Below are 25,491 nucleotides of genomic sequence, written 5' to 3' on the forward strand. Positions count from 1 at the left end.
AACAGTGTTAAAGAATGTTGCACTGGTAGAGGTATAAAGAGAAATCAGTGTTAAAACATTGCACTAAACGAGATAAAAAGAGAAAAAAATGTTATAAAATGGTTTTGTACTGGAAGAGATATAAGGATAAAAACCTGTCAAAAATGTTGCACCGAATAAGACAAAAAAAAAGAGTGTTAAAGGAGATGCTGTTGCACTGGAAGGGATACAAATAGAAAAACTGTTATAAATGTTGCACCGATAGAGGTATAAAGAAAAACTGTATTAAGTATGTTTTTGCACCGTAAAAGCTACAAGGAGAGGAAACAGTGCTAAACTAATGTTGCTGCACTGGTATACAGAGAAAATGGTGTTAAAAATGTTGCACTGGAAGAGATATCAGGATAAAAAAATCATGTTAAAAATGTTGCATTGGGAAAACTTCATGGAGGAAAAAAACTGGGTTTAAATGGCATTGGACTGGAAGAGATGAAGAGAAAAAAATGCGTTAAAGAAAGTTTTTTATTTGCACTAGAAAAGCTACAAGGAGAGGAAACAGTGCTAAACGTATGCTGTTGCACTGGAGGAGATACAAGGAGAAAAAAAACATGTTAAAAATGTTGCATTGGACCAGACATTAGGGGAAAAAGGTGTTGACAGAGATGCTGTTGCACTGGAAGAACTATGGGATGGAAAACTGTGCTAACAATGATGTTGCACTGAAAAAGATAAAAAGAAAAAAATGTGTTCAAAAAAAATTTCTTTTGCACTGGAAAAGCTGTAAGGAGAGGAAACGTATGCCATTACACTGGAAGAGATATGAGGAGAAAAAAATGTGTTAAAATGTTGCCTTGGATAAGACATTAGGAAAAAAAAGCTGCTGCAAGAGATGCTGTTGCACTGGAAGAACAATGGGACGAAAAACTGTTAAAAATGGTTTTGCAACTGGAAGAGATATGTGGAGAAAAACAGTTGCTTGATGAAAATTGTTGCACCTGAAGGTTGTGAAAAGAAAACAGTGTTACATGATGTTCATGCATGAGGTAAAGTTATAAATAGAGCAGTCGTCATGGACATTCTAGAAGTTATGTCTGTGCATACTGATCAGCTTTCCTGTACTTATATCTCACTCTAAATCACAGAACCTCCTCCACCTCTCACTTCGGTCCAACTCCACATTTTCCCTCCGTCTCCTCCCTCCGTATTCTCAGAGTCCCCGTTGCAGTGGTGCCACTCGGCCACAGCTGGGCGCTGTTGCCTAACTCTCCCCCTGCCTCCCCTCTCTCTCTCCGCCAGCCCAGCCTGCCTCTCTCCTGCCTCTCTGCCTCAGCCAACCCGGGCTGTGCCGAGCTGCTCCCTGCGGGATCAGAGCGCTCCCCCGCCGGGACCCTTCTCTCACATCCCCCTGCTGGGACGCGGCTACATTTCCAGCCAAGCACTGCCTGCCTTGGCTTTATTATGTGTGTCTGCGCCGCAGCCCCGCCAGCAGAGGCAGGCAGAGGAGGAGGAGGGAGACTGGTAGCCAGAGTCAGGACAAAGAAAAAGCAGGGAGACAGAGGCTAGCGAAGGGTTAGACTGCAAGAAATATTATTAATACCGCCGATAGGACATTGGGAGATATTAAAAAAAAAAAAAAAAAAAAAAAAAAATTCAAAAAAATCAGAAAGCGTGGGTAGTTAAAAGCAGCATTCCCCTCGGGGTGGAGATGCAGGGGAAGAGCGCAATGTCCATGCCACCAGACCACCACCACTACCTAGTGTAGAATAGCGGGACGGAACACGGGAGGCTGCTCGGTTCCTGGAGGGGAGGACAGAAAACAGGCTGAGATAGTTGCGATAAACTAAAAAAAAAAAAAAAAAAAAAAAAAAAAAGACGAGAAGCTACGGTTGATCTGAAACCAATCTTCCACCCAAAACAAAAAAACAAAAAAAAACAGTCTCCGCCGGCTCTCCTCTCCTCTCCTCTCCTCACCTGGACCGTCACGTACCGCCGTGTCTCCTCCGCCGCCGCCGCCGCCTCGCGCTCGGACGGTGCCGCTGTCACTTTTCCTCAAACACGGCGCGGGACCTGCTCAGGTGTTCGGCACGCGCGTGGGTGGCAGCTCGCGCACAGGTCCGCGAGGAAGCAGGGAGAAGAAGGAGCAGCACGAGCGCTCGGAGAAGAAGCTAATAAATAAAATATAGAAGAAGAAGAAGAAGAAGCTGTAACAGAGGAGGAGGAGAAGAAGAAGAAGAACCGACGGTGGGAAGTTGCGCCCCCGTTTATTCTACAGGTTGCGCGAACCCGAGCGGTTTTTTTTTTCCTCCTGTGTGTGTGTGTCGAGGACACACCGGAGAGGAAGCCTCTGAAGCCAGCCAGCCTCTCACTCCCGGTGTGTTCGCTTGTTGTCGTCGGGACTAAGACGGCCGTTTCTCGCTCGCAGAGGCTGAAGCTGCCGCATTGCAACAGGCGAAGAAGCAGCAGCAGCAGCAGCAGCGAAGTGGAGGAAGAAGAAGAAGGAGGAGGAAGAGGAGGAGGACAGATAAGCCCAGCTGCATGGTTAGCTGCGGAACAAAAACAACTAAAGAATTAAAGAAACCTGCTCTAAAGAAAGCACAGCAGAGATGTCGAGACGAAAACAGGCCAAACCGCGCTCCGTCAAAGGTAAGAAACTGTTTTGCTGTCGCGTGCGAACGGACACTTCTCTTAGTAGTGAGCGAAGAAGCGACTAAAACCAAGATTTCATGCCCAACTCTGGAGCCTAATTTCATTTTTATTTCCCCCCAAAGGGCTGTAAGCCGCCTGTGTAGCCTTTAGTTTAACAGCGGAGGTAAATTGTGCCTCTCACCTTAACAATTACTGTCAGCTTTTGCTAATTGTTTGTAATTGATAATAATTAAAATGCAGCCCAAAACAAAGATTAAATCACTGTTTTCTTGTCCAGTTGTTTCAATTTGGCCACATGTTTGTCAGAAATAAGAGCAAAAGGCTTCAACTTTGATTTGCTCCACTGATGGTTTTCAATAAGCTGCCACACTTGCAGGTCAACGTGATTCACTGGTTTGTCGTTTTCCTGACAGCGTGGACCAACTTGTTGTAATTCACTTTGATAATGGGCCCATGTAATCTGGATTATCTCCATGTTTGTGGTGTCCTAACAAAGTGATGTATTGATCTTTTCTTAAGACAGATCCAGAGCATGATGGTGCATGTTTCATTTACCACAAACTACAAGATTCACACTTTAAAACTACAGTCTGCACGATTAGAGCCACACTTGCAATGCTGGAATTTTTCACTTCTCGAAAGTTCATGAAAGTTTAAATTTTTGTCCAAAAACAAGGTTCAGCTTTGCCAGTTGAAGGCCTCATTTTCTGCCATGTTCATAAAATAGTATTCATTGCAGTGCATGGGTGAGTGGGCATCATGCATGGGGGCATGTGGTGTCCTTGGCCTCCGTGTTTCCTTTATGGGACCCAGATGGGCAACGGGACGTTCTGACCATGTGGTCGCCGACCCCCCTTTTCCTCCCCCGTTTCCTCCTCCACCACCACCACCACCACCACCATGCAGGCTTTCTCTTTCTGTGACTATCTAGTGGATTTTCTGACAGCCGCTCAAACCCGGTTGTTAGTTTGATTAGTGGTGTGATTTTCATTGATGGGTTTCAGCCCCACCAGGTTCTGGGGGTTAAGCCTGTTTCACGTGAGGCGGGGGTGAGATTCAGTTTGTCGATAGCAGCAGAAGCCACACAAGAAGTACTGACAGAATGTGTTACGGTGCTCCCTCGGGGACATGTTTGTGGTTGTAATGTCTATTACTGTGGGCTATATGTGCAGGAAAACTGCTTAAGAGAGTTGTTGTTTTTTTTTTTTTTTTAAACTCAGTCCACTGTACAGGCAGGCAGAGCTGTCAAAGGCAAGAGGATGTGATTGTCAGTGGCAGCCTCCTCAGGAATCTACTGTAAGGCAGGTTTCAGTTGATTCACGCAACTCATATTTATGTGTGTAATAAAAATCAAATTGCTATGAAACAAATACGGCAAGAATACTTGGATATGGAATGCTGTAAAGTGAAAATTTTATGTGCACTAAAACAGAAACTGTTTCTGACGTGTGTTTGTAAAGTATTCTGGAGTGAAGAATAGGATGTAACATCTTACATGTGGTCTTGGGTTACAATTTCACTCATAATCCGTGCAACACAGGCACCGCTGTTTCCCATTTTTCCCCACTTTTGCAAAGATTTGGCATCCAAATAGCGTTGAATAAATGCTTTTCGATACTTGGGATTTATTTTGGCAGCGTGTTTTTTCATTAACCATCTTTTGCTTGCCTACGTCTGCACTTTTTTTTTCATGCAGTAGTTTTTATTTCTGTTGCATCTGAAAGAATATAAACACAAACCATAGCCATCGTGAGTGGAAGCCATGACTTTTGGCTGTAAATAATTGCAGCTTGTGCTCAATAATGTGCATTTGATTTAGATTTAATCAGCATGTGAAGGATGGGGTTGAATATTGCCCCCTGCTGTAGTGTTGTTGATACTCAGTGCAGTTTGTCAGGGAAACAATTCAGCCACTGTGGACCAGTGAAACTGTCCACTGCTGCTCCGTCACTGTGCCGCGATTGTGCGCGTTTGTGCTCGCAAGATCTACATTCTCGTGTTTGTGTTTGCATGCATCGTGGACATGAAAGCCTTGTGTGTGTCTGTGCGAGTGTGTGTCACTAAGGCAGCCTGGTCTCAGCAGCCTGGATAACCAGAGCTTAGCTTTAGTCAGGCAGCCAAGCGAAGCAGAGCGAAGCAAAGCTGAGGCAGACGACCACCACTCTGTGTGTGTCTGTGTGTGTGTGTGTGTGTAGCAAAGGTAACACAACCCTTGTAGTCTAGCTTGCATAAGCACCATGTGTTTTGTGTACTCATTCATCTGTGTGTGTACATGCGTGTTGCTATCTCCCCTCTACACCTTGCCCCACTGACAGCTTGGCAAGACCTGGCATTGGGGGAAGATGGAGAGAGGGATGGAGGAGAAAGAGAGAGGGGGTGAAGGGTAAAAGGTGGAGAGGGAGTGGAGAGGTGTTTGGGGGGGGCAGCTCAGTGGCACATAGCAGGTGAGCGGGCAGGAGGGAGGGAGCGACGGAGGCCAGGACGAGGTGAGCATCACCAAGGGATTATCTTTGTTTTCATGTTCTTCTGTCTTTCACCTGCTCACCCAACTCTGACTGGCTGGCTGGCTGGCTTACGGACTTACCGTCCAGCCACGCATACCAAAACAAAAACAAAGAAGTCGCAAAATCCCACCTCATCCATCCGCCGCTGCAGCTTTCTCCTGACTCACGCTGACATCAGTCTTTTATTGTCACTTTAATTTGAATCGGTGGAAACGAGAGGCATCACCCACCGTTCATAATTTTTGTTGACGTTTATGGCTTTTTACTTGACTTAACACCCTGATTACTGCACATCCGTCTAAGCCGAAAAGGCTCAACATGTGGTTTAGGCGCTCGGGAGTTTAGCTGTGAAAGTTGTGTTTTTACGAGTTTTTCCGATTTGCTAAGCGTTTAGGAGATGTAGGGTACTATAGCGTACTTTGTTGGGGTGCGAAGCTGTACGCAAACTGTAAAAAATAACATTAATACATGTTTGTATTTTTGTTCTCTGATTTCCTCCTACTGTTGAGGAGTTTTATTTTGTAAAACTAACAAAAAATCTTTTATGTTAGTTTTATTTTTAATAATAAAGAGATTTTTGGTGGTACTCTATAGCTGTCTGTACATGGTCTGCAAATGAAATACAGCTGCTCTTACGTTTGTAGTTTTTAATGCCAGCAATGGAAATTATTGCACTGAATATGCCGCAATGCCAATTCCTTTACGAGTTCATATAATTTACAGTTGTTTTCTTGCGATCAAAAGATAAGACGTCTCTCTGTGCCTCTCTCCTGAACACTGTACATTTTTGTTTATTTATTGTTTTTGTACTTTTTCCCCACTATAAAGAATGCACATGCTTTTTTCCAAACAGTTTTTCTGTACATGCCTTGACCTTTATATACTTTTTAAAATATACAGTGTTTCCTCCAGGATCTTTTTCAGCAGCGGCGGCAGGCTGTCCGGGAGCTGTGGCGGCGTTAACAGATGACATTTGAGTGCAGATTTTACTTTTACAACCTATTTGTTGAATGGCCAGTTGAAAATGGCTTTTCAAAAAAATTAGATCAAAAAAATATAAAAAAAAGAATAAATAGTAATTTCTTGATGGGGCTGTGGAATCAGTGGCAAAGTTTCCACCCAGGCTCAGAATAATTAATTTTTCTGGGTTTTCTATCGAAGAGCTCTAAGGCTCTGTTGTAGGGAAATTCTCTGAGAGGCTCAGCAGCATCCAGGCTACAAGCTGATCCCCTGCAGCCTGATTCTCTGGTCAGTCTTCACCTACAAATAGAAACAAGAATGACATTGTCTCTCTCAATTTCCTACACCCTCATCTGATGATAAATAGTCTGATGATGTATTATTAAATGTCTTTATGTTGACATGTATATTGTGCAAAAAATTAAGAAAGGAAAAAAAGGTTCATGGACACTCACATCATCAGTGTGGTAGAGCCATGAGTGGAACAGACTATTTCTTTCAATCCATGTAGGGTCCCAGCCTGATAACCTGAGCTCCCCTTTAGGTTCTTCTCCTCTACTGTCATCGCTCTCTCCTGCTCCTCCTCTCTGCTCTCCTTCACTTTGTTCCACTGCTCCTCCCTGTCTCATGTTACTTGTCTTATACGATTACATTAAACATTAACGTTGCATCATTTACACTCCCATCACAGCTGATTACAGTGTGAACATTATTTTTTACCTAACCGTCATCATTGATGAGTCAGTAAAAGGCTAATGATTGCTGGCTAGCGTCATCTTCATCGGGTGTCTTTCTCTTCTTAGAGAAATATTTGAACCAGCTCATCTGAAGATGCAGTCAGCAGTTCCATCATGGCGCGTATATATTAGCTTAATACTATCAGTTAGTTTACTCACCTTAGTGACACGGGCCCAATTAACTTAAGCTACCCATATGTTATGTAACGTTAGCTGGCCATCAATATTATGGGAATATCTATTTAACTTGTAAAAGCCATTATGAGCTATCTTAAGCTAATAAGTCTACCTTTTCTCGCTAAGTCGCTGCCTTATTCACCAAGACGACCCTCCTCTGACTCTCTGACCTGGAGCCTGGTGCTGGACCTGATGTCACTTTCTCGCGAGTAATTCACGTCGTATTAACTCCCCAAAGAGTGGAAACTGAGCAAGCTAGTTACCTGTCGTTTACCTTAGTACGTCTCGCGAGTACCCGACCCAGTACAGGACTCTGCTGTGAAGGTGGACACATGCGGCGGTGGTGTATTTGCGACAGTAATAAAAAAAAATAAAAAATTGAAGGAGCGGCGACGAGGATTCAGGAATGGCGGCCCACCACTCCTAAATGAATGCAGAGGAAACACTGATATATTTGTTACCACAGTATGTAAGGGTAGATACGAGTGATGAGTGTGTCTGAATGAATATATTCTGTAGATAGGTTCATCACGACACTAAGTAGAGACACAGCGAACGAAGATTTCATTGCACTGATAGCATGTTTATTGCTTCATATGATGATAAAGCCTCTGAGTTTATCATATATGTACACATATGATCAAGCAGTATAGCTGTAGAGAAGTCCAGTCGGTGCAAGCATAGAGAAAAAACCAAGAGAATTAGACCTCATATTAATGTTCATCCGTGTTTCACCACTGCGACTGTGTTCTTTTGATGGATTTACTTGACCAGTCTAGCCTTTACAGTGATTAGGCCTTGTTAGCAGTGAGGGGACTTGACTAATTGCAGTCTGTTAATTGAACATGGACTAATGGCGCAATGATGGGCCATGAAACTAGCTGATGGGGTGAGAGAGAAGGGAGGAGGAGGAGGAGGAGGAGGGGAGGGTGAGCAGGAGGAAGAAATGAAAGAGCACGGCTTCTCTCTTATCAAAATATTATTTCAGTGGATTAATCCGTTTTTAATGTGTGTCTTTAGCGAGGCGAGGCAGCAAAAAAAAAAAAAAAAAAATCTCCTTCTCTGTCTGCTCCAGCAGCCTCGCTATCCTATCTCTCTCCTCTCCCTCTCTCAGCCCTTAGCCCCTTGAGTCTCTCATGCATTATGTAGTGATGATTATTACTTAATTACACATTAATAAATCCGCTTCATTTGCAGGACATTAAACGGGAGTTGAGCGCATATGACAGGGAGATGGAGGAGAGAAGGAAGATCGGAGGGTGGGGGGGCTTGGGGGGAGGGGGAAGAAGGGAAAGGGAGCACTTACTTTTTAGCGTTTATTTGGTTTGTTTAGAGCGTTGTTTATAGTCGGCGGAGCCAAATGAGCCCTTTGACCAAGAGGGAGAACGAGGGGAGGCTGGGTTTGCTGCTGGCGTGTGTTGAGCCAAGCTCTTTTGGGCTAATGACATCATTTCCACTCGATCTCCTCTTTTCTCTTGCTCTCTGTCTGCATTGCTTTCTGTGTATTTGCCTCGTACTCGTTTACATCTATTTCCAGTTCTGTCCCCCTTCCGCCAGTTTGTGTGCGTTACTTTTCCCTGTATCCTGCGTTCAGCTGACTGACGAGATGCAGACACTGTAGCTGCAGTTTGCACCGGTCGATTTATTGTGGGGCCCCGTGAAACTTAAATGAAATTAAAATGTCCATCACAGTTTTTCCACAGTTACAGTCTAAAACCCAAATATAATACCAATCCTCCCATCGGAGAGTCTGGGACCAGCAAATGCTTGGTATTTGTGCTCAAAAAAATGACTAATTCATCATCAGAGTAGTTTCAAATTATGTTGAATGACTAATCACATAATGGACTAATGGTTTCAGCTGTACTCTACAACATCTTACTTTTATTACGCTGGTTAGGGATGCATAATAATTCCTGTAAGTATGTGACTTAAATGTAATAGGAAACTCTGGGATAGTAATTATTCATTGCCTGGAGTTAAAGTTATTGTCAATTAACTGCTCAAGACTTGAAATTAACAACTGCCAACCCGTCAAATGTGGGTAAAAATTAATTGTGACTGGAAGTGTCATCAAGTTACAAGCCAATTTGGTCGGTTTTCAATCTAATTATGATACTCCTGCAAAGGAAAAATAAAATTGCAAATGCAAGAGTAAACAGAAAGTCCTGCAGGTCACATGTGCAAAGACCATATCAGCACTTTTTTTGTTTGTGCAAGTGTTAAAATAGTATCATCCCGATATCTGACAGAAGCGTCAGTATGAAGGATTGCGTGATGTGTATAATACAGTACAGTTAATCTCTCATTTCTCATCCCCTCTCTCTCACTCTCCTCTCTGTTTTCCTTTCTCTCTCGGCCTCTCTCTTCCCATCTGGCTTTACCATTAGAGCAGTTTTTAATGTCACCCTTTGGCTGAGCGCAGAGGCTTTCATAGGGCGACTGGCTCCTATAAAACTCAGAGACCCTACACATGTGGCTTGGATTACTTGAAGACAACAATGTTTTTTTTTTCTTTTCTGCAGGTACATCTGAGTGCATAAGTGTTTGAAAGCACAGTAAAAGTCAGTTTCCTTTTGACAGCACTAAAAATGGACAGTTCTTTTTTGTTTGTGCGGCTATAAATAGCGTTCGCAATCGGCGCGTACAGCCACATTGACTAACTCCTGTATAAAAGCCTGTAGTGGCTTTGCATTAAGGCTTGCTGAACCATTAAATGGCTTTCTGAAAGCATTGTTAGAAATTCCATTGACTCCTCTGCAGGGGGTGGATTTGAGTTTTTGGTAGTTGTTTTTTTTTTTTAATGGGACAAAACAAGCTAATGTAATTGGTGATTGGTGGAGCCCAGCAGTACGATGCATTGAATGGAAGGGACTCATGTGGATCTGCACTCAATTAGAACCAAATTACTGCACAATTGAAAGCTCCAAGAGTAGAACATAACTAAGCAGAATATGACCCTGTTCATTGTCGAGAGAAAAGAAGTGCAGGTGTAAATAATAGAAGGACTGATGGCTGAATTTCTTTCAGCTGCTTTAGTTTCAGGATTCTGTGATTGTGCATGCCAGCTTGCTGTCACGCTGCTTTGGGACACTTGAATAGGACAGCACTCACTAGTTTACATGTTACTGTAACTGCTAATGTTGCTCGTAATACTTGGGGTTACTGCGTCTATATAAAAGTCTTTGCCTGGAATTTCCATCTCAGAGCCTCAAGCATTTCACCTGAGTGAGCTAAAAGTCCAAACACTTTGTTTATGTGATATAATCCTATTTTTTTAAACATTCTTTGTGTTGTCAATCGCTTGTAAAGCACTTTGAAATGCATTTGATTTATTTGAAGTGCATCTGTACCAATTGTGAGAAGTTTTTTTTTTTTTTTTACAAAAACGCAGAAAAATGCTGGCAAAACACTGAGTCATGACTTCTAACATGACTAATCTGCCGGAGAAGTCTATGTGATAGAACATAATTTACTCTGATTTCTTTGATACACTGAGTTTAAAAAAAAAAAAAACTCTGTTTACAAGAGTTTGTTGACATGCAGGGTCCACACGTGCACAGCAAAATGAGCAAGAAATAAACACAGAACAGAAACATTTTGCAAAAGCATTCAAAAGAACTTTTTGCTTTGAATGACATCAGATCTGGCGTTGCTCTTTGTGCTGATTTAAACGATCAAACAAACTCGTCGTGTTTCCGACAGTGTCTGTTTTGTGGTCAACGTCATCCTTTCTGTAGCCAAAATATTTACATTGATTTTATTTCCACCCAAATGTGCCTTTTCCAGTGTTTGACTCCTGTTACTCACTCATTTTATTGTGCACATGTGCAGCTTGCATGTCAACAAACTGTCTTGACTTGTAAACAATACAGAAAAACAAAGGAACAAATGAAGTTTTGTTTTTTGGATCAAGTAGCAATAAAAAGGTGTAGCATGATGTGTTTGACTTTGACTGTAGCATGTGCACATCACATTGTCAATGCTGAAACAATATATTATGCAGCCCAAGTTCACACCGTGTCAGGCAGATGTTGGTTGCTGTGATAACTCTTTACATACTAAGTTGTGGTGTTTTGTAATTACCTAGCTGTGTGTTCCTTGTTGCTGCTTTATAAGTGAAATACTAGAAAGACTAACTGCAGCTATAAACAATTTGATACCTTTGTGATGTCTCACAACGATAGTATCTGTTACAGTTACACCGTATGCATATGACCGATTTATATTCTTCTTGCTCTGTGTATGGTATGTATTGTGTTCTTTCTCATGTTGAACAACCGATTGTGTCTTATCAGTGTGTCTCAGTAACTTCTTGACAGTTTTTTGACCCTTGAAAAACTATGTGAAATAAACTAAACACTGCAGGGAAAACAATCGTAGTAGTGTAAGTGGAGAAGTGTGCAGTAATGGTTCATGGTTTCAGGGACCATTATTCAGGTTGAGCAGTGAAAATGAGGTTTTGTTTGAAATAATAGATGGGAGAAGGTCATGTCATCTGGTAGGCTTGGTTAGTTTTTTATTGTACGGCGCCTGTGTGTGTGTGTGTGTGTGTGAACTCATCTGTGTGTCTAGAAAAGGGTGAAGTCCCTCAGTGAGGTGTGTGTATGCCAGCGACAACTCCTTATCAGCGGCCAGCCTGGTGTGGTTGTGCATGTACATGTGTGTGTGAGAGTGTGCGAGAACAGGGCGTCATGGGCCAGGACTGTGCCATTGTAGCGGCTTAGCTAGCCTCGTTTATCAGCTGCAAACTCACTGGACCTTAACACACACCCACCCCTCTGGAGACGCGCACACACACACACACATGCACGCACGAAAACACACACACACTTTGTAGCTGAGCTTGGTGCATGCCCATGCCCTCCGCTTTTAAGAGGAGAAAGATGATGCTGGTGTGACTATACACATGCACACACACGTAGACACAAATGCACACACACTCAGTCAGTCCAGACCTTGCTTGCCAAGCCTGTATCCCCCCACCACTAGATAGTCTCAGAGGACATGGGCCCTTCTAAGTTTCCTACAAGTCTGTGTGTGCTTGTGTGTGTCTGTCTGTAAGCTTCTCTTACAGTGTCTTACTAAGAGATTATGCTTGTTTCTTTGTTCAGCACTGACTATTTGCCTGAAGTGTATTTTTCTGTGTGGTTTGGGGTGTTTGGCTAGTTTTGTAGTGTCGGTCGTCTCTTATTGGATTCCCAACTGGTGTAGCAATCAATTTTCAATCATTCATTTAGCCTTTTACCTAAAATATAAAAATAATGTGTAATAATATAATGTGCTTTGGATGAGAAGCAGTCCAACACTCCAGAAGGATTTAATTCACAGTGATATATAACAATAAAAAGCAAGACAAACTCTGTAAATGAATGACACAACTGCCATTATTTACTGAATACATTTCATACATAAAAAAGAAAAAATTGCAGCTTTAACTGTCTAAACTCGAAAACCTGTCTATATATTTTAAAGAATTACACCATTTATCAGAGGCAGAAACTGTAAAAATTAACACAACAGTTGGATTTTTAACTTTCTGCTGGTGCCTGGGCAAATGATTTGTCGGGAAGCTTAACCAAATCTAAACTTATAATCATGAAATTTTATCCAAGTCACTTTTTTCTACACATCTTATTTAAGAAAAAGAGCCAAAAAAATCAAGCATTTCCACTCATCAGATTACGTAAAAAAATATTTTTTCAAAGTCTGTGCTCCATAGTCAACTGTGAAATATCTCGTGGTTAAGTAATTTAAGAGTCAATTTAGCCAAACTGGTTAGAAGTGAAGGCTGTGTATTGAAACTAATAAAATCTGTAAGTAAGAGAATATATATTATATGTAGAATCACCATGTTTTGCATTTTTTGGCAGTATATGTGGTACATGTTTACACATTGAAAAATTTGCCCACAGTTTGGTAACCCACAAAGACATTCAACTTTTGTTTTCTGTTTTTATTTATTTTTGTATGATTTATGGCATTATAGCTTTCCTAAACTGCACTACAGACATTTTAGATTTCTGTGAATTTCTAGTCATGGCTGTGCTGTTTCCATAGAGGTGCAGGACTTTTATATATTGCAGTAAAAAATGAGATTACAGTGCGTAAAAAATAGATCCACAAACTGCTTTGAGTTCAAAGAGTAAAAAATGTACTTTTAGAAAAGATGTAAAGGTTTTACCGACGTGAATATGACCAGCTAGTGTCTACGATGGATCATGTACATCTGCTATCATTCTGGACAGCATGACTCCTTCCCTCCTTCGCCTGTCCTCTCAACTACCCACCTTTCCTCCTTGTCTTTTATCCTCAGCCTCCTTCACTCCTTCTCTTCCATCTCCTGACTCCCTCTCTGATCCCACCCCCCCTCGCTTCTTCTTCATATTCTGTACATTAAACATTAGTGGTGGGGGCAATTAGCAGTGCCCCTCTGCACACCTGGCTGATGCATAATATATTTATTGGCCTACCCTCCCTCTGTCTCCCGGACGCACACACTCACACTCTGCTGTTGATGAAAGGGTGACTTTTGGGAAATGGGATATCTGTGTGTACGATTGAGCTTTGCGCCTCTTGGTGTGACCTTGCATAACCTCCTGAGTTTGAGCTTAAAGCCAGGTCAAAAGTCACTGTTCTAGTCTTCTTCTAGTTTAAAAAAAAATTTTTTTTTAGACAAAATAATAGTTCCTTTTGAATAAGGTACATCCTCTTGAAAAGCATATTTTTCTGTGTCCAGGTAGTCGTGAGGTGAGATAAGACAAACCTCAAGCATATCTTCTTTATCTTAATTCTCAAAGAGCTCCCTTATCTCAGAGAGTGTCATGGTCTTGTGAGGAAAATTAGGAAGAAATCCTTCCTGCTTTTTTGCGATCTTGATAGCTCAGTGGTTGCACGTCTATGAATTTTAATATTGCTTTTTACTACAAGGGGCCCCAAAACCTTTATGCTTTCCCCCCTTATTCATTCATATTTTTTACCAGCTTGCCTTTTGCCTACACACATGCATTTGTTTGCCTATATGCAACCACACACACACACACACACACACACACACACACACACACCATGGACCTAGACTAATGTGCATTGTCCTCAGAGCGTGGAGTCTTCAACAGAACAAGCTGCTTGTGTTGTGTTCCTTTTTTATTAAACACTCTGCCGGGTCTTTGTAGTGCACCCCGCTATAGACCTACCAATGGTTCTTTTTAATGCTCGAGACTTCAGTTGGTTTTTCTAACTCCTTTTCATTCACCTCCCAGTCAAAAGGCAAGGGCGCCCTGCTGAGAGACATACAATGGAGCGAGTGAGAGCAGGAGAAAGTGAAAGAGCAAGACAGTGATGGAGAGAGAGAGAGAGGGAGACTCCACACTGAATAAAAAATAATAGAAACTGTGTCAAAGAAAATGTAACTTTGACCTGCTTTTGTAACATAAAGTTATATTGGTATATCAGGCAAATTTTTTTTTTTTTACCACTATTAGAAGAAGCCTAGTGCTATGGAAAGGCTTTTTGTGTTTTATAAATTGGGGAAGGGGAACTGATGGCAGTGGATAAAAGTGCAGCCTGGTCATTATTAAGTACATATGGGCACCAAAATTCCATCCTGTAAAAGAATCATTTATAAATTTTAATTTCAATTCTGCTTACCCGCACCACTTTCTGAACAGTGTGCAACAAACACCTACCGCATGCCAAATTGATCTCAACAGTGCTGTGAGATTGCTGCACCTTTTCTTCATTCTGCTACAGGACAAAAAAAAGCCCAACTTGTTTGTGTTTCTTAAAACCAGCCACAGTTGTCTCTGGCAGTGCTAAGCCCAGGATGCAGCAATGGTGCCCCTGCAAATCGAGATGGGAATTGGTTTTGGTGAAACATTTGCAGGCAACTTGGCAAGCAATGGCATTAAAATTCTCAAGTCACAATCCAAATCTTCAAAACTTTATAGTGTATAAGTTGCTGCACAGAGGCTTGTTGTTGTTTTCTCTGGTGAAGGGGATTTTGAAAACAGTAACACACAGATAGCAGAATAAAAAATACGTGGCAGACTTATACTCACAGTCTATGTCCAGTGAGTCAGACTAACTGTTCTCGGCATTAGTCATGCGAGTTGAATGCGTGTTTGTCCTCCTATCCCATAGTGCATTTGTCTTAATAAATCATGACTAGCGTCACAATCAGCTGTTGTGGAGGTGCTCGATTCGTAGGCGCATGACACAAATTGTGTGATTGTCTCAAAACAATCACCGAAATTGAGCAAATGCTGCTACAGAATATTCCACAGGGATTGGTAGCTAAAATAAAGCACAAACTAAAAAAATAAATGAATAAAATAAAAAATAAAAACAGAAAGATGCCACCCATGCTATGGTTAAGATTACTTTATCTAGCTCTGTGTTTCTGCTGCAACATTTATATGTGGTAAATAGCGCTGCACTAACTTCAGCTGTGAAGACTGCAGGACACTGTAGTCACATTGCATGAACAGGGACTCCTAATTTTTCTCCTGTGACAGCGAACACATCACACAGACTTTCAGTAACTATTATGCTTATCTAGATAGGTTACAGCTGACTTAAGTAACCTTACTAGCCTTTACAGCAACACTTTTCTGTGACTGCAGCAGCTATTCCTCTCACACATTGGGAGAGACTCATTTCACACAACAAAGCCACCAGTTTATGACAAAACCTTTAAAGTTAGTTAAAAAGCATCATAACTACATTAATTCAAATAATTATTAGGTGTTTGTTTACACTGGGAGATGGGCAGTGGTGGGGGAAATACTCACATTCTTTATCTCAGTAAAAGTGCCAATACCGCAATGTAAAATTTCTGCATTAAAAATGTTACTTAAGATGCAAATATATCAGTATAATCAGGAAAATGTCTAATGTGACTGTTACTATATAATGCTGTATATTATATCATTACATTAGTATTAGTCATGCATTGCAGAGTAACTCTAGTTGCATATCCCTCAAAGAATTGCAATTGAGAATAATTAAAAATCCAAAATCTTAATCAAAATCACTACAATACAGATACCCAGCCCTATGACTGAGCAAACCTTATAATTGTAAGCATAAAGTGCATGGTGCTTTGGAAAAGCTGTGGGGAAAAATTGTATTCCAGACTTGCTAGAAGGTTGGCGAACGAATGTGCACTTCCTTGACTGCACCAGCAGGTCGAGAAAAGCCAGAGTGACTTTCCTTGTTCTGTGCTAAAACAACAGCCGAGGACAATGAGGTGGTGTCTTCTCTTGTATGTCTGCTCTCTAATAAAATCTTTATGCCTATATCAAGACTGAATGAAACAGGGAGGCTGTGTTGGAGAAGGAGCGGTGGAGCAGAAAGAGAATAGGAGATTGCATGGTGAGATTGGTGTCAAGGTGTGCGTGTTGGTCAGTGCAGTCCAATTTTAAAAATGCAGAAGTGCTGTCTGCCTTAGACTCAGAGTTGATAAGCAGTCTGGGGACCTGCACACCCAGCCTATCCTCACCCTTTTCTCTCTTTCTGACCCCAAAACAACCAAATTAATCCATTTGTAAACAGTCAGACAACTAAGTAGCTGAGGAGAATAATACCTGTGAGTACATTTCTTGTTTAGTGGCATCAGCATACTGATTGCTCTAATTAGTGACCAATTACTGTGGTATTTTTTTTTTAGCTTAAATGCAAATTGTCTGTAGCCTTAATGAACTTCAGGCGAGGATCTTTTTGTGTAGACATGAAGATACTGTGACCTGTCCAGGGTGTCTCCTGCCATCGCCCTAAGTCAGCTGGGATAGACTTCAGCCCCCCATGACCCTAGTGAGGATTAAGCGATGTATAGATGATGGATGGATGGATGGATGAAGATACTGTTGTCAGCTCAGATTCTAGATATTTATGCTTTCTAGCTTGGCTCCAACTTGACTGAGTCGCTTCTGTTTCATTATTTTAATCTTTGGGAGTAAAATCTGTTGCGAAGCATCACCAGCAAAAGCTCGTCTCACTTTTTAAGTATTTATTGTCAGGCAACATTATCTTATTGATCATTTTATCAGGAACTAGCAGGCAGCTATTGGGATGATTCCTAAAAACAGAACTTCTACTTTTCACCATAAAGACAATTGCGATTGCGAAGTAGTTAACAAGTGAAGCTTTTAATCACAGTTTGAATGTGTGTTGCATAAATATTAAATACAGACCCAAAGAAAAAAAAAATCGGTTGAGGAAAAAGTTTGTGTTTTGGGTTGTTTCAAAAAATGGAAAGTACATTTTATAAGATGCTTGATTACACGTCTGCTCAAACAAACAAACAACCAGCCACGCTCCGAGCGCACACGCGCTGTGTGTATATTTTTCTTGTAACTCCCAGAAGGAGCGTGACGAGCGAGTTAATCTGTCCGCCAGCGATGCGGCATGACACAAAGCTGTTTATTTCCCTTTTTCCTCTCTGTCTCCGTCTTCCTCCCTCTCTCTCCTTCTCTCTCTCGCTCCTCCTGTAAAGCCTAATCAAGTTTGTATCAAGCTAAATAATGCCTTAGCGTGAAATTGGTGTCTTCAGTCAAAAAGCACTCCCGAGCCTGTACTACAAGAGAAGGCAATTATGTACCCCTCCCTACCCCTCCACCCCCAGGCCTCTCTGCTCTTGTTGTTCACGCACTGTGTATGTATATGGATGTGTGTGTGTGTGTGTGTGAATATACTTAAACTGCTATACCTCATAATTTGTTTGCTGCTGCAGCTCAGTCCTCTAATGGTGAACTCTGTGCCTTTATTTGACTTGTGTGTGTACCAGTCTGTAATGGTGAGTGGAGGCTGCTGGGGGAACTTCTAGTTCAGTTATTTCTGGAGCTCTCCCCAGAGTCAAGGTACTCCAGAGGAATGCTTTCCCTCTCCTCCTCCTGCCCTCTCTTTCTCGCTCTGTCCTACTCCTTATTTTTCTCCTTGCTGCCCTCCTTCACCTCTCGTCCTTCCTCGCTGGTGCTTTTCATCCTCACCTCTGTCTCACCTTTTTTCCTCTCACTCTCCTTCCCTTTTTTCTCCGCTATCTTTTTTATCCTCCTGTTTCCCTTTGTTTTCCCTTTACTCTTCACTCTCTTTCCTTTTCTCTCCTTTTCCCCCCACTAACGTGTCTCTTCTGCTATCGATTCCTCTTCCCGCCGCACTCTCTCTGACAGACAGAAAAACAAATGTCAGATCAGAGAGGCTCTTTAATCTCAAGCTGTGTTGTTTGGCCCTGAACATCAACTCTGCGCTTGTCTGAGCGTGTGTGTGCGAAAATGAGCGTTCTGCTCTCTGGATGTTAAGAGAGGTGAATTTGTTGTGTGTTATTAGGCAGCTCTTAGTTTAAAAACCACGGAAGTGTGTTAATACGGCAGGATGAAAAGATAAAACGAGAAAGTCTTTCGCTTTTGCAACTGTATTAGGGATGTCACTCTGGCTGTGTTTTTGGGCTTTCATGTCTTGCATCACTCCTTTTTTTTTTCAGAAAGCAAGATTGCGTGTGTGTTTTATGTTGTCATATGTTGTTGGGGGTCTGCTGGAGGATGTTGGGAAGGTTGCATAGCAACTCAGTTGGGCAATAGAACATGGTTTCCAACCACACTGACCTCATGTACTGAAAGAAACAAAAGAGAAGGTGTGAAGGACAAAACAGAGTGAAGACATTATTGGAAGTAAACGAGGACAAGAAGGAAAAAGTGGTGATGGCCAAAGGTAGGAGATGAGCAAAGACTATGAAAACAAAATCAGATAGTGGAAACATTTTTGAATCAAAAGCGAGGGGAAAAAAAAAAACCCAAAAATGATGAGCAGAAGAGAGAGACAGCGGAAAGAGAAAGATAGAGAGGGCGATGGAGCTTGTCCGCCAGGCTTTGTGTGGTTGTTGTTCTTTCTCTCTGCCATCCATCTAAGCCCTCTGCTAACTCTGTCCCTTTACACACAGTCCCACAAACAAAAGCATGCGTGCACACACACACTCGCCCTGTCCCAAACCTCAGACTAGCCTGGTGTTTCTGGCCAGTGGCTCAGTGCTTGGGATGTGTTTCTGTGTGTGTGTTTATGTATTTTAAGGCTGTTTTGTTCAGAATGCAGGCAGGCAGAGAGAGCGGTTTTACTGCTGATAAAAGTATTTGGTTAATCAGCTTCTGTCCCTGTCCCCTGACTGGAAGTGTTGTGTTTGTGTGTGTGTGTGTGTGTGTGTGTGTTTTGTGTGTGTGTGTGTGTGTGTTTGACACAGGCCATTGAAGTTGGGGGGGCTCCCGAGGGGCGGGCTGGGGATGTAGATTGGCATCAGCCCTCGGCCAGTAGCACCACAAAGTCGTTCCTGAGGGACGGGGAGGGCAGCCAATGAGAGTCCTTCTGGAGCTGTAGGGAGAAAACGGGATGTTGGGGGGGGAAAGTGGGTTGGAAAGGGGAAGTAAGAGAGGGAGTAGACAGAAAGGGAGGAGGGATGAAGAAAAAAACGAGTGTCTAGGATGAGAAGGAGAGACAGACAGATAAAGAGAGAGAGAGAGAGAGAGTCAGATGACAATTACCCTCTTGACTTCAGTCCAGCGCTAGTTGTCAATCAGGCTGCCCCGTCGGGAGAAGAACCCGCCCGTCATTGGCTACGCTGACCCACATCCCGCCTCTCTGGGCGTCCTGGCCAATGCATGATTGGCCACAGTGACCCGTTCGTCAAAGAGATCTGGGAACACCAGAGCCTTGGGCTGCTTTGGGAATAAATGGCCCTGATACTGTGCGTGCATGCATGTGTTGTTTAGGAGGAAAAAAGACAAAGGATTTTCTTCGTGAGGCTGCAACTGCTTTCGTGGGACAGAGGAGAAGGAGAGACAAAGATAGATAGGGAAGCAAGTTGGACCGGGCTAGGAGAGGGGTTGACGGGGCACAGAAAAGAAGCTGAAAATGGGAGAAATAAGAAAAAAAGCATGGGGGGTGAAAAGTGGTCAAAGGAGGAGCACTTAAGACATGGAGGAGAGAGACAATAGCAAAGAAAGATGTAAGGCAGAATAGAAGCAAGAGAGCGAGGGAAAGTAGACGAGGTTGTAAATACAGGAGAAAAGGAAGAAGAGTGGAGAGAGAGGTGTACTGTTTGTCGTAGTATGTGTGTGAGTGTGTTTGCTTGTGTGTGCATGTGGATAATTAATGACAACAACAACTGTGTAAATATTTGTACATGATAACATCATCGTGATGCAGAGGAGTAGCTTCAATTTGCTTTTACTGTTCTACTTAGCAGCTCTTCGTTCCTTTACTCTCCCTGTCTGATGTACAAATAACCGAAAATGGAGCACGACAAAGCAACCGCTCCTCACCGTTGTTCAAGATGCATTAATAATAATAATAATTAACCTGCTTCTCGATTTTGAGTCCTTTGTTTTGGTAATGAACTTCTTCTCTGGCTGGAATCCGTCATTGTCAAGAAAGCTTGATAGAAGCAGGTCACAACCTGTTTTCCACCCGGAATCAACACGTGTTGGATTTGGGTGCGGATAGAGCAAAGTGTGTATAAATATATCACCCTTTCATGTTACTGCAATGTTCCCAAGACACCCATGTAGACTTTTTTCCCCCCCAGATAATTCTACTTACACTTGAAATGAATTTGTTGTATGAAGTTGGAATAGTTCACCAGTTTGTAGAACAATTGGTCTTTCTCTCTAAATTTAGTTGTTGTGTATCGAAAATGTAATTACTCGTCCTCACTCCTAAATCCATGTGCAAATATTTTGAGTGCGTTGCTAAAATTAGAGATGGAAAATGTCATTCCTGGGCTGTATGGTGGCTACAGGTGTTCAGTCACCTGAAAAGTAGAAGGAGGAGAAGGACCAGTTGTGTGCGACTTTAGCGACTTGGTCTCGGCTAGTGGAGACTCTGCTCTAAAAATATTAGAAAATAAAATGTTACTGCAAATTATGATTGAATGAATTGCACAATACTTATTACTTGTTATTTATAATTCATGTGAGATTTCAAGACGCTGTGCCTGGTGATACAATTTTGTGTCAGGTCATGTTTGCCCACTTAAATCTAGATTTAAAAAAAAAATTCTGTTCTTATTAGCACAAATGATTCTAATTCCTGTGTTTATTTATTTTAACCTGGAGACTCTAATATGAGGAAGTTCTGCATTGTGTAACGTGCCCTGTTCTGTGTATGTATGTAAATGTGTTCATGTGTGTTTTGTCATTGTGGACGCCTGACTGGCTAATGAACTGTAGCAGTCCATTAAAATGCAGACAGCAGTGTTGTGTAGTCTGGTGTTGCAGTGTACCACTTACTGTTCGTGTGTGCACGTATGTGTTGTGCATGCGTTTGCATCTGATTATTTATTGGCACTGTGTAGTCTGCCATGACTGTTGTAAACTGTAGAATCATATCTACAGCAAAACGTGGTTCCATAAAAACATGTCAACGGCAGCGATTCTGACAAATGTGATGACAAAACGGCACCTTTAGCCTGAGTTTTTGAAATTTCTGCCTTCTGCAAGATTTTGTACACCCAATTTACAGCGAGTACCCAGGCTGCCAAATGAAAACAAACAGTCCATGTTTTATGAGACTCAAAGAGCACCCCGGTTCAAAGTATGCCCCACTTCCAAGGAAATAACCACTTTGCTGTTCTCATTATTAGTAACTTCATTTGGCGTCTTTGCTGAAACTCGCATCTAAAACACACGTTTGATAGACTAAGACGTCTCCGGGGTTAACAAAAGCAACAGCGAAAGCAAGGCTGCATTGCGTGCATATAGATGCTCCGAGGATTCCCAGTAGCTTCCTCCTTGCATTGTGTCACACACACACACTCAAACATGTGTCATGCTTCAGGGTTTTCACTTGTGCTTTATTACTGCAGTGCGTGTGTGCCGCTGTTAGCGCAGATTGTTTGATCTTTACCCTTCTGCTGTCTCAGTAATTACTGCGTTGCCTACAGGTATAATACTTCTTGCCGTTGTGTGTGTGTGTGTGTGTGTGTGTGATTGTGTTACGAAGGGCTTGCTGATATCGCCCGAAATCAATATCACAATTATCTGTTACATATAGACAGGAATCTGTGCAGCTTGTCAGCTTGTTAAAGGGATGTTCTGCAAATAGCAACCTGTCTGAAGAAATTCAATTACAGAGCATACAAACAACCTAAAAATAATGAACCCCTTTCCCTGCAAATTGGCATATTTTGTTTGAAAAAAAAGTTGTTGTGCCTTAGAAATGCTAACCTATGCTAACAGAAAATTTTGTAGACGCCTGTATCACTTACTGCTTGCTTGTTAATCGGCTTATTGCGCCAATTTCCATTTTTTAATCTGGAGAATATAAAGGGAACTAGATGTTCTGTAGGCAGAAAGAAGACGGAGCAACATGCACTAGTGAAAAGACATTAATTGGATACCTTGAATGGTGTATTTTTTACCTTACAGACACATATCCTTCCCCCGTAATGATGCCCTTATGCAGATGTCTTTCTAACTACACGTACACCTCTGCTGGCTCCTTTTTACTCATAGTATCTGTAAGCATGCCTAACCCTTCCCACACAAACACACACAGACATGCACCCCCCACCGACCCCCTGGTGTGTGCAGAGTTCACAGTAACGGTGTGCGAGTCTCTGAGGGGGACAGAGGGAGGATATGGGAATCTAAATAAAGCTATGCGTGCTTGGCTAATGAAACACACTGTATTCCCCAATGTCTCATCAGGAAAAATGGGCTTTTATCAGAGGCAAAGTTACCAGTACATCTAGGTCTTTCCAGCATCCAAAACACTCTCAACTACCACAGGAGCAAGTTTTCATTCTAGTTTCTCCTCTTGTGTTTTAAAACAATGCAGAGAAATCCTTGTCACAATGAGATGAGGGAAGCCCAGTTCAGGCAGCGCTTGTTGAACTGAAAGCTTTGATTCAAAACTCGGTCCATAAGTGATACAGGTCCCGTCTTTTCATGTAGAAAGATGCTTCTACTTTCTCAAAGTCAGTGAGAGGGCAAAAAGATTACTGCAAATGTGTTTTGGTGTGTGCTGTCGACATCAAAGATGACTTGGTTTTGCAAATATTAGAGAATGTGTGTCTTTATCTCAAATACATCAGTGTCAAAAACCCGTCTCCCAACAATTATATTCCTATAAAACTAAAGTGCATTCCCATTTATGTTTCTCAAGAAACTTATTTTCTCACCTAAATGGAAAACTGTGACATAATAGATGAGGCTTCTGGTTTAAAAGCGCTATAACGTCCACATATGTCTCTGAAAACTGGGTTTCATGTGCTGCATGTGACTATTTTTCTCAAACTTAAGTTTAGTTTTCACGATTTGTTTACTTTGAGTTTTCACTCACTGCTTGGCTAAGGTTAGGCACCAAGACTAAGTGGTTAGGTTTAGGAAAATTGCTCGGTTTGGGTTAAAATACGACCCTTTCGCAACATGTTTAAAGCTTTTCCGTCCCGCCTGCTATATAAAGGTTTGGCTAAAAAGGAGCGACAGTTAAGCAATAAAATAAATGCTAAAGATATGATTTGTGGTACATGACAAATAAAAATTAAAAAGCTGTTTAATTATAAAGAAATGTATTTCATGTCTACAGTATCACATGTACACCTTTGCATTGCATGTGTCTGAACATACTGCAGGTATCGCTCATGTAGAAGTGTATTAATAAATAACGCGAGCCAAGATACGGTTCACTTAAGAGGAAATATGTTAGAGGTATTTTGGAAGTAACCCCTTTTTATTAGCTTCGAGGAAGTACTTTGTTTTTCCTCTGGTTTTCTCCCTCTAAGCTTCTCTTATATGTGTTTTTTTTCTGCTGTGTTTGGCAGACATGTTAGTCATGGTGGGAGGTCTCTATGTGCGAGGGGTTCTGTTCAGGCAGACGTACAGCCTTCAAGTCAAAATCCTGCGTGTCTCGAGTGTATCTGTGTGCATATGTGTTTGTCCAGGGATCCATTAGTCCGTTATTAGCACACTGTGGTCCACATCTGGCCCTCAGAACCAGCTCCAGCCCCACATACTCAAAGGGATGTTTCAGACTTGATCCAAAATGCTGGAGTCCTAACCCAGGTTTGTTTCTTTAGATTTTCAGGAGGGGGAAGTCAGTCTTGGAAGTTTCATTAATCAAACGAGATGAGCGCCGGAGATTGCTGAAAATAAATCTCACAATAACTGTTTTGAGCCGGACTCAAAGCTAAATTTTCACACACACACACAGTCGCTTTCTGGCTCCTCCAAACATACCAAGACTGATGAAAATATTCTCGGGTCTGAAAAACACAAAAGTCTGCATATTTGAAAACACCACACCGAAATATATTTCTTGTTTGTTTTTTAGGCCGCTACCACAGCATCTTATTTCTGGCTGTTAGTGCTGCAGTGTGGGCCGTCTCTGTATGTGTGCACAGTAGAAGAAAAAAATATGTTTTTTTTGTTTTTTTTTAATCTCTTTACACAATTTCTTGCAAGTAATAGGAGGAGCTACATTTAGTCGGTGCTTGCTTTTCTGGTGCAGAATAAACAAAGCAGTTGACTTTGCGGTGAGTCAAGATTTTTGCCATATTTTTTTGTTGAAGAAATGTTGTACAGTAATTGTGGCTTTTATATTCGTCCGTACTCTTTGGTTTAGTACCAGTAATTTGTTCCTGTCGTAAAAACTGTTTCTTCTCTTGCCTTCATCCACAAAAACCAGACTAACACCTCAGTAGACATTTTGGGTTTTGACCACTTTGTTCTCCAGTATTTTGCTTTTTTTTTCCGCCAAGAGTTCTGTGCAATATAAAAATGCAGAAGCAGTGCCTGAAAACTGGCAAAATGTTACCAAAAATGCTGATTTGAAGTCGACTCAGACTATTATGCAGCAGAACTGTCGGCGTTTGTTGGATGGATGCTCATTATGGCGTCTGTGTTAAAATAAACTGGATCATAATTTATCCGACTGTTATTCCGACTACGGACATATATGACTTAATGACCGGTTATGGTGGCTAGTCTCTGCTTTCGTTGGATGTGGAGAGTATGGTGACTTCACCGTGTCATTCTGGAGCTCTGACTCGTTCACCGGCCCTCTGAAAAGCTTCAGTTGAATTTCACAAAGAAGCGTCTGTGTTATACATATATATTTTATTCAAAGCAGCATGTGCTCCTTTATGTTCGGGGAAAAGCACAGTGAACATGAAAGGAGCAGCTGACTGGAGCACATGTCTTGCGCTCGTGATATTAAGTTTTATCGGCAATGTGTGCTTGTGTTTAAAGCTTTAACTTCTAGCTTTGGCCAGATTTATTAAGTCAATCCACTACATTGTTCGTTGAACACTTGTGTACCATTTTCAAATCTGAGGTGTTTAAGTGCCCAATACACTGCTACTGACCACTCAAACAGAGCGTTTTACCTCCAAGTTGTGTACACAGGGCAGTTAAATGTTTGGGAAATGAAGATGATTAGTTCAAGACACCTCAGCAGTAGTGAGTAGAATAGCAAAAGTTTCAATATAAGGCTTTAATTCAAAG

General features: G+C 41.8%; 1 protein-coding gene across 1 annotated transcript in view; it reads left to right on the plus strand.

Moving 5' to 3' along the window:
- Positions 1–820: 820 nt before the first annotated feature.
- The window catches only part of LOC103371407 (zinc finger protein 423), a gene marked incomplete at its 3' end in the record, with an annotated part of 84,750 nt that continues 60,079 nt past the window's right edge, over positions 821–25,491 (plus strand). Inside the window, exon 1 of the mRNA XM_008300728.1 lies at positions 821–2,622. Within this exon, the coding sequence (XP_008298950.1) occupies positions 2,583–2,622 (40 nt within the window). The remainder of the gene's footprint in view (positions 2,623–25,491) is intronic.

This window comes from Stegastes partitus, unplaced genomic scaffold (genome assembly GCF_000690725.1).
Source record: "Stegastes partitus isolate 25-593 unplaced genomic scaffold, Stegastes_partitus-1.0.2 Scaffold1579, whole genome shotgun sequence".
In the NCBI taxonomy this organism is placed as follows: Eukaryota; Metazoa; Chordata; class Actinopteri; family Pomacentridae; genus Stegastes; species Stegastes partitus.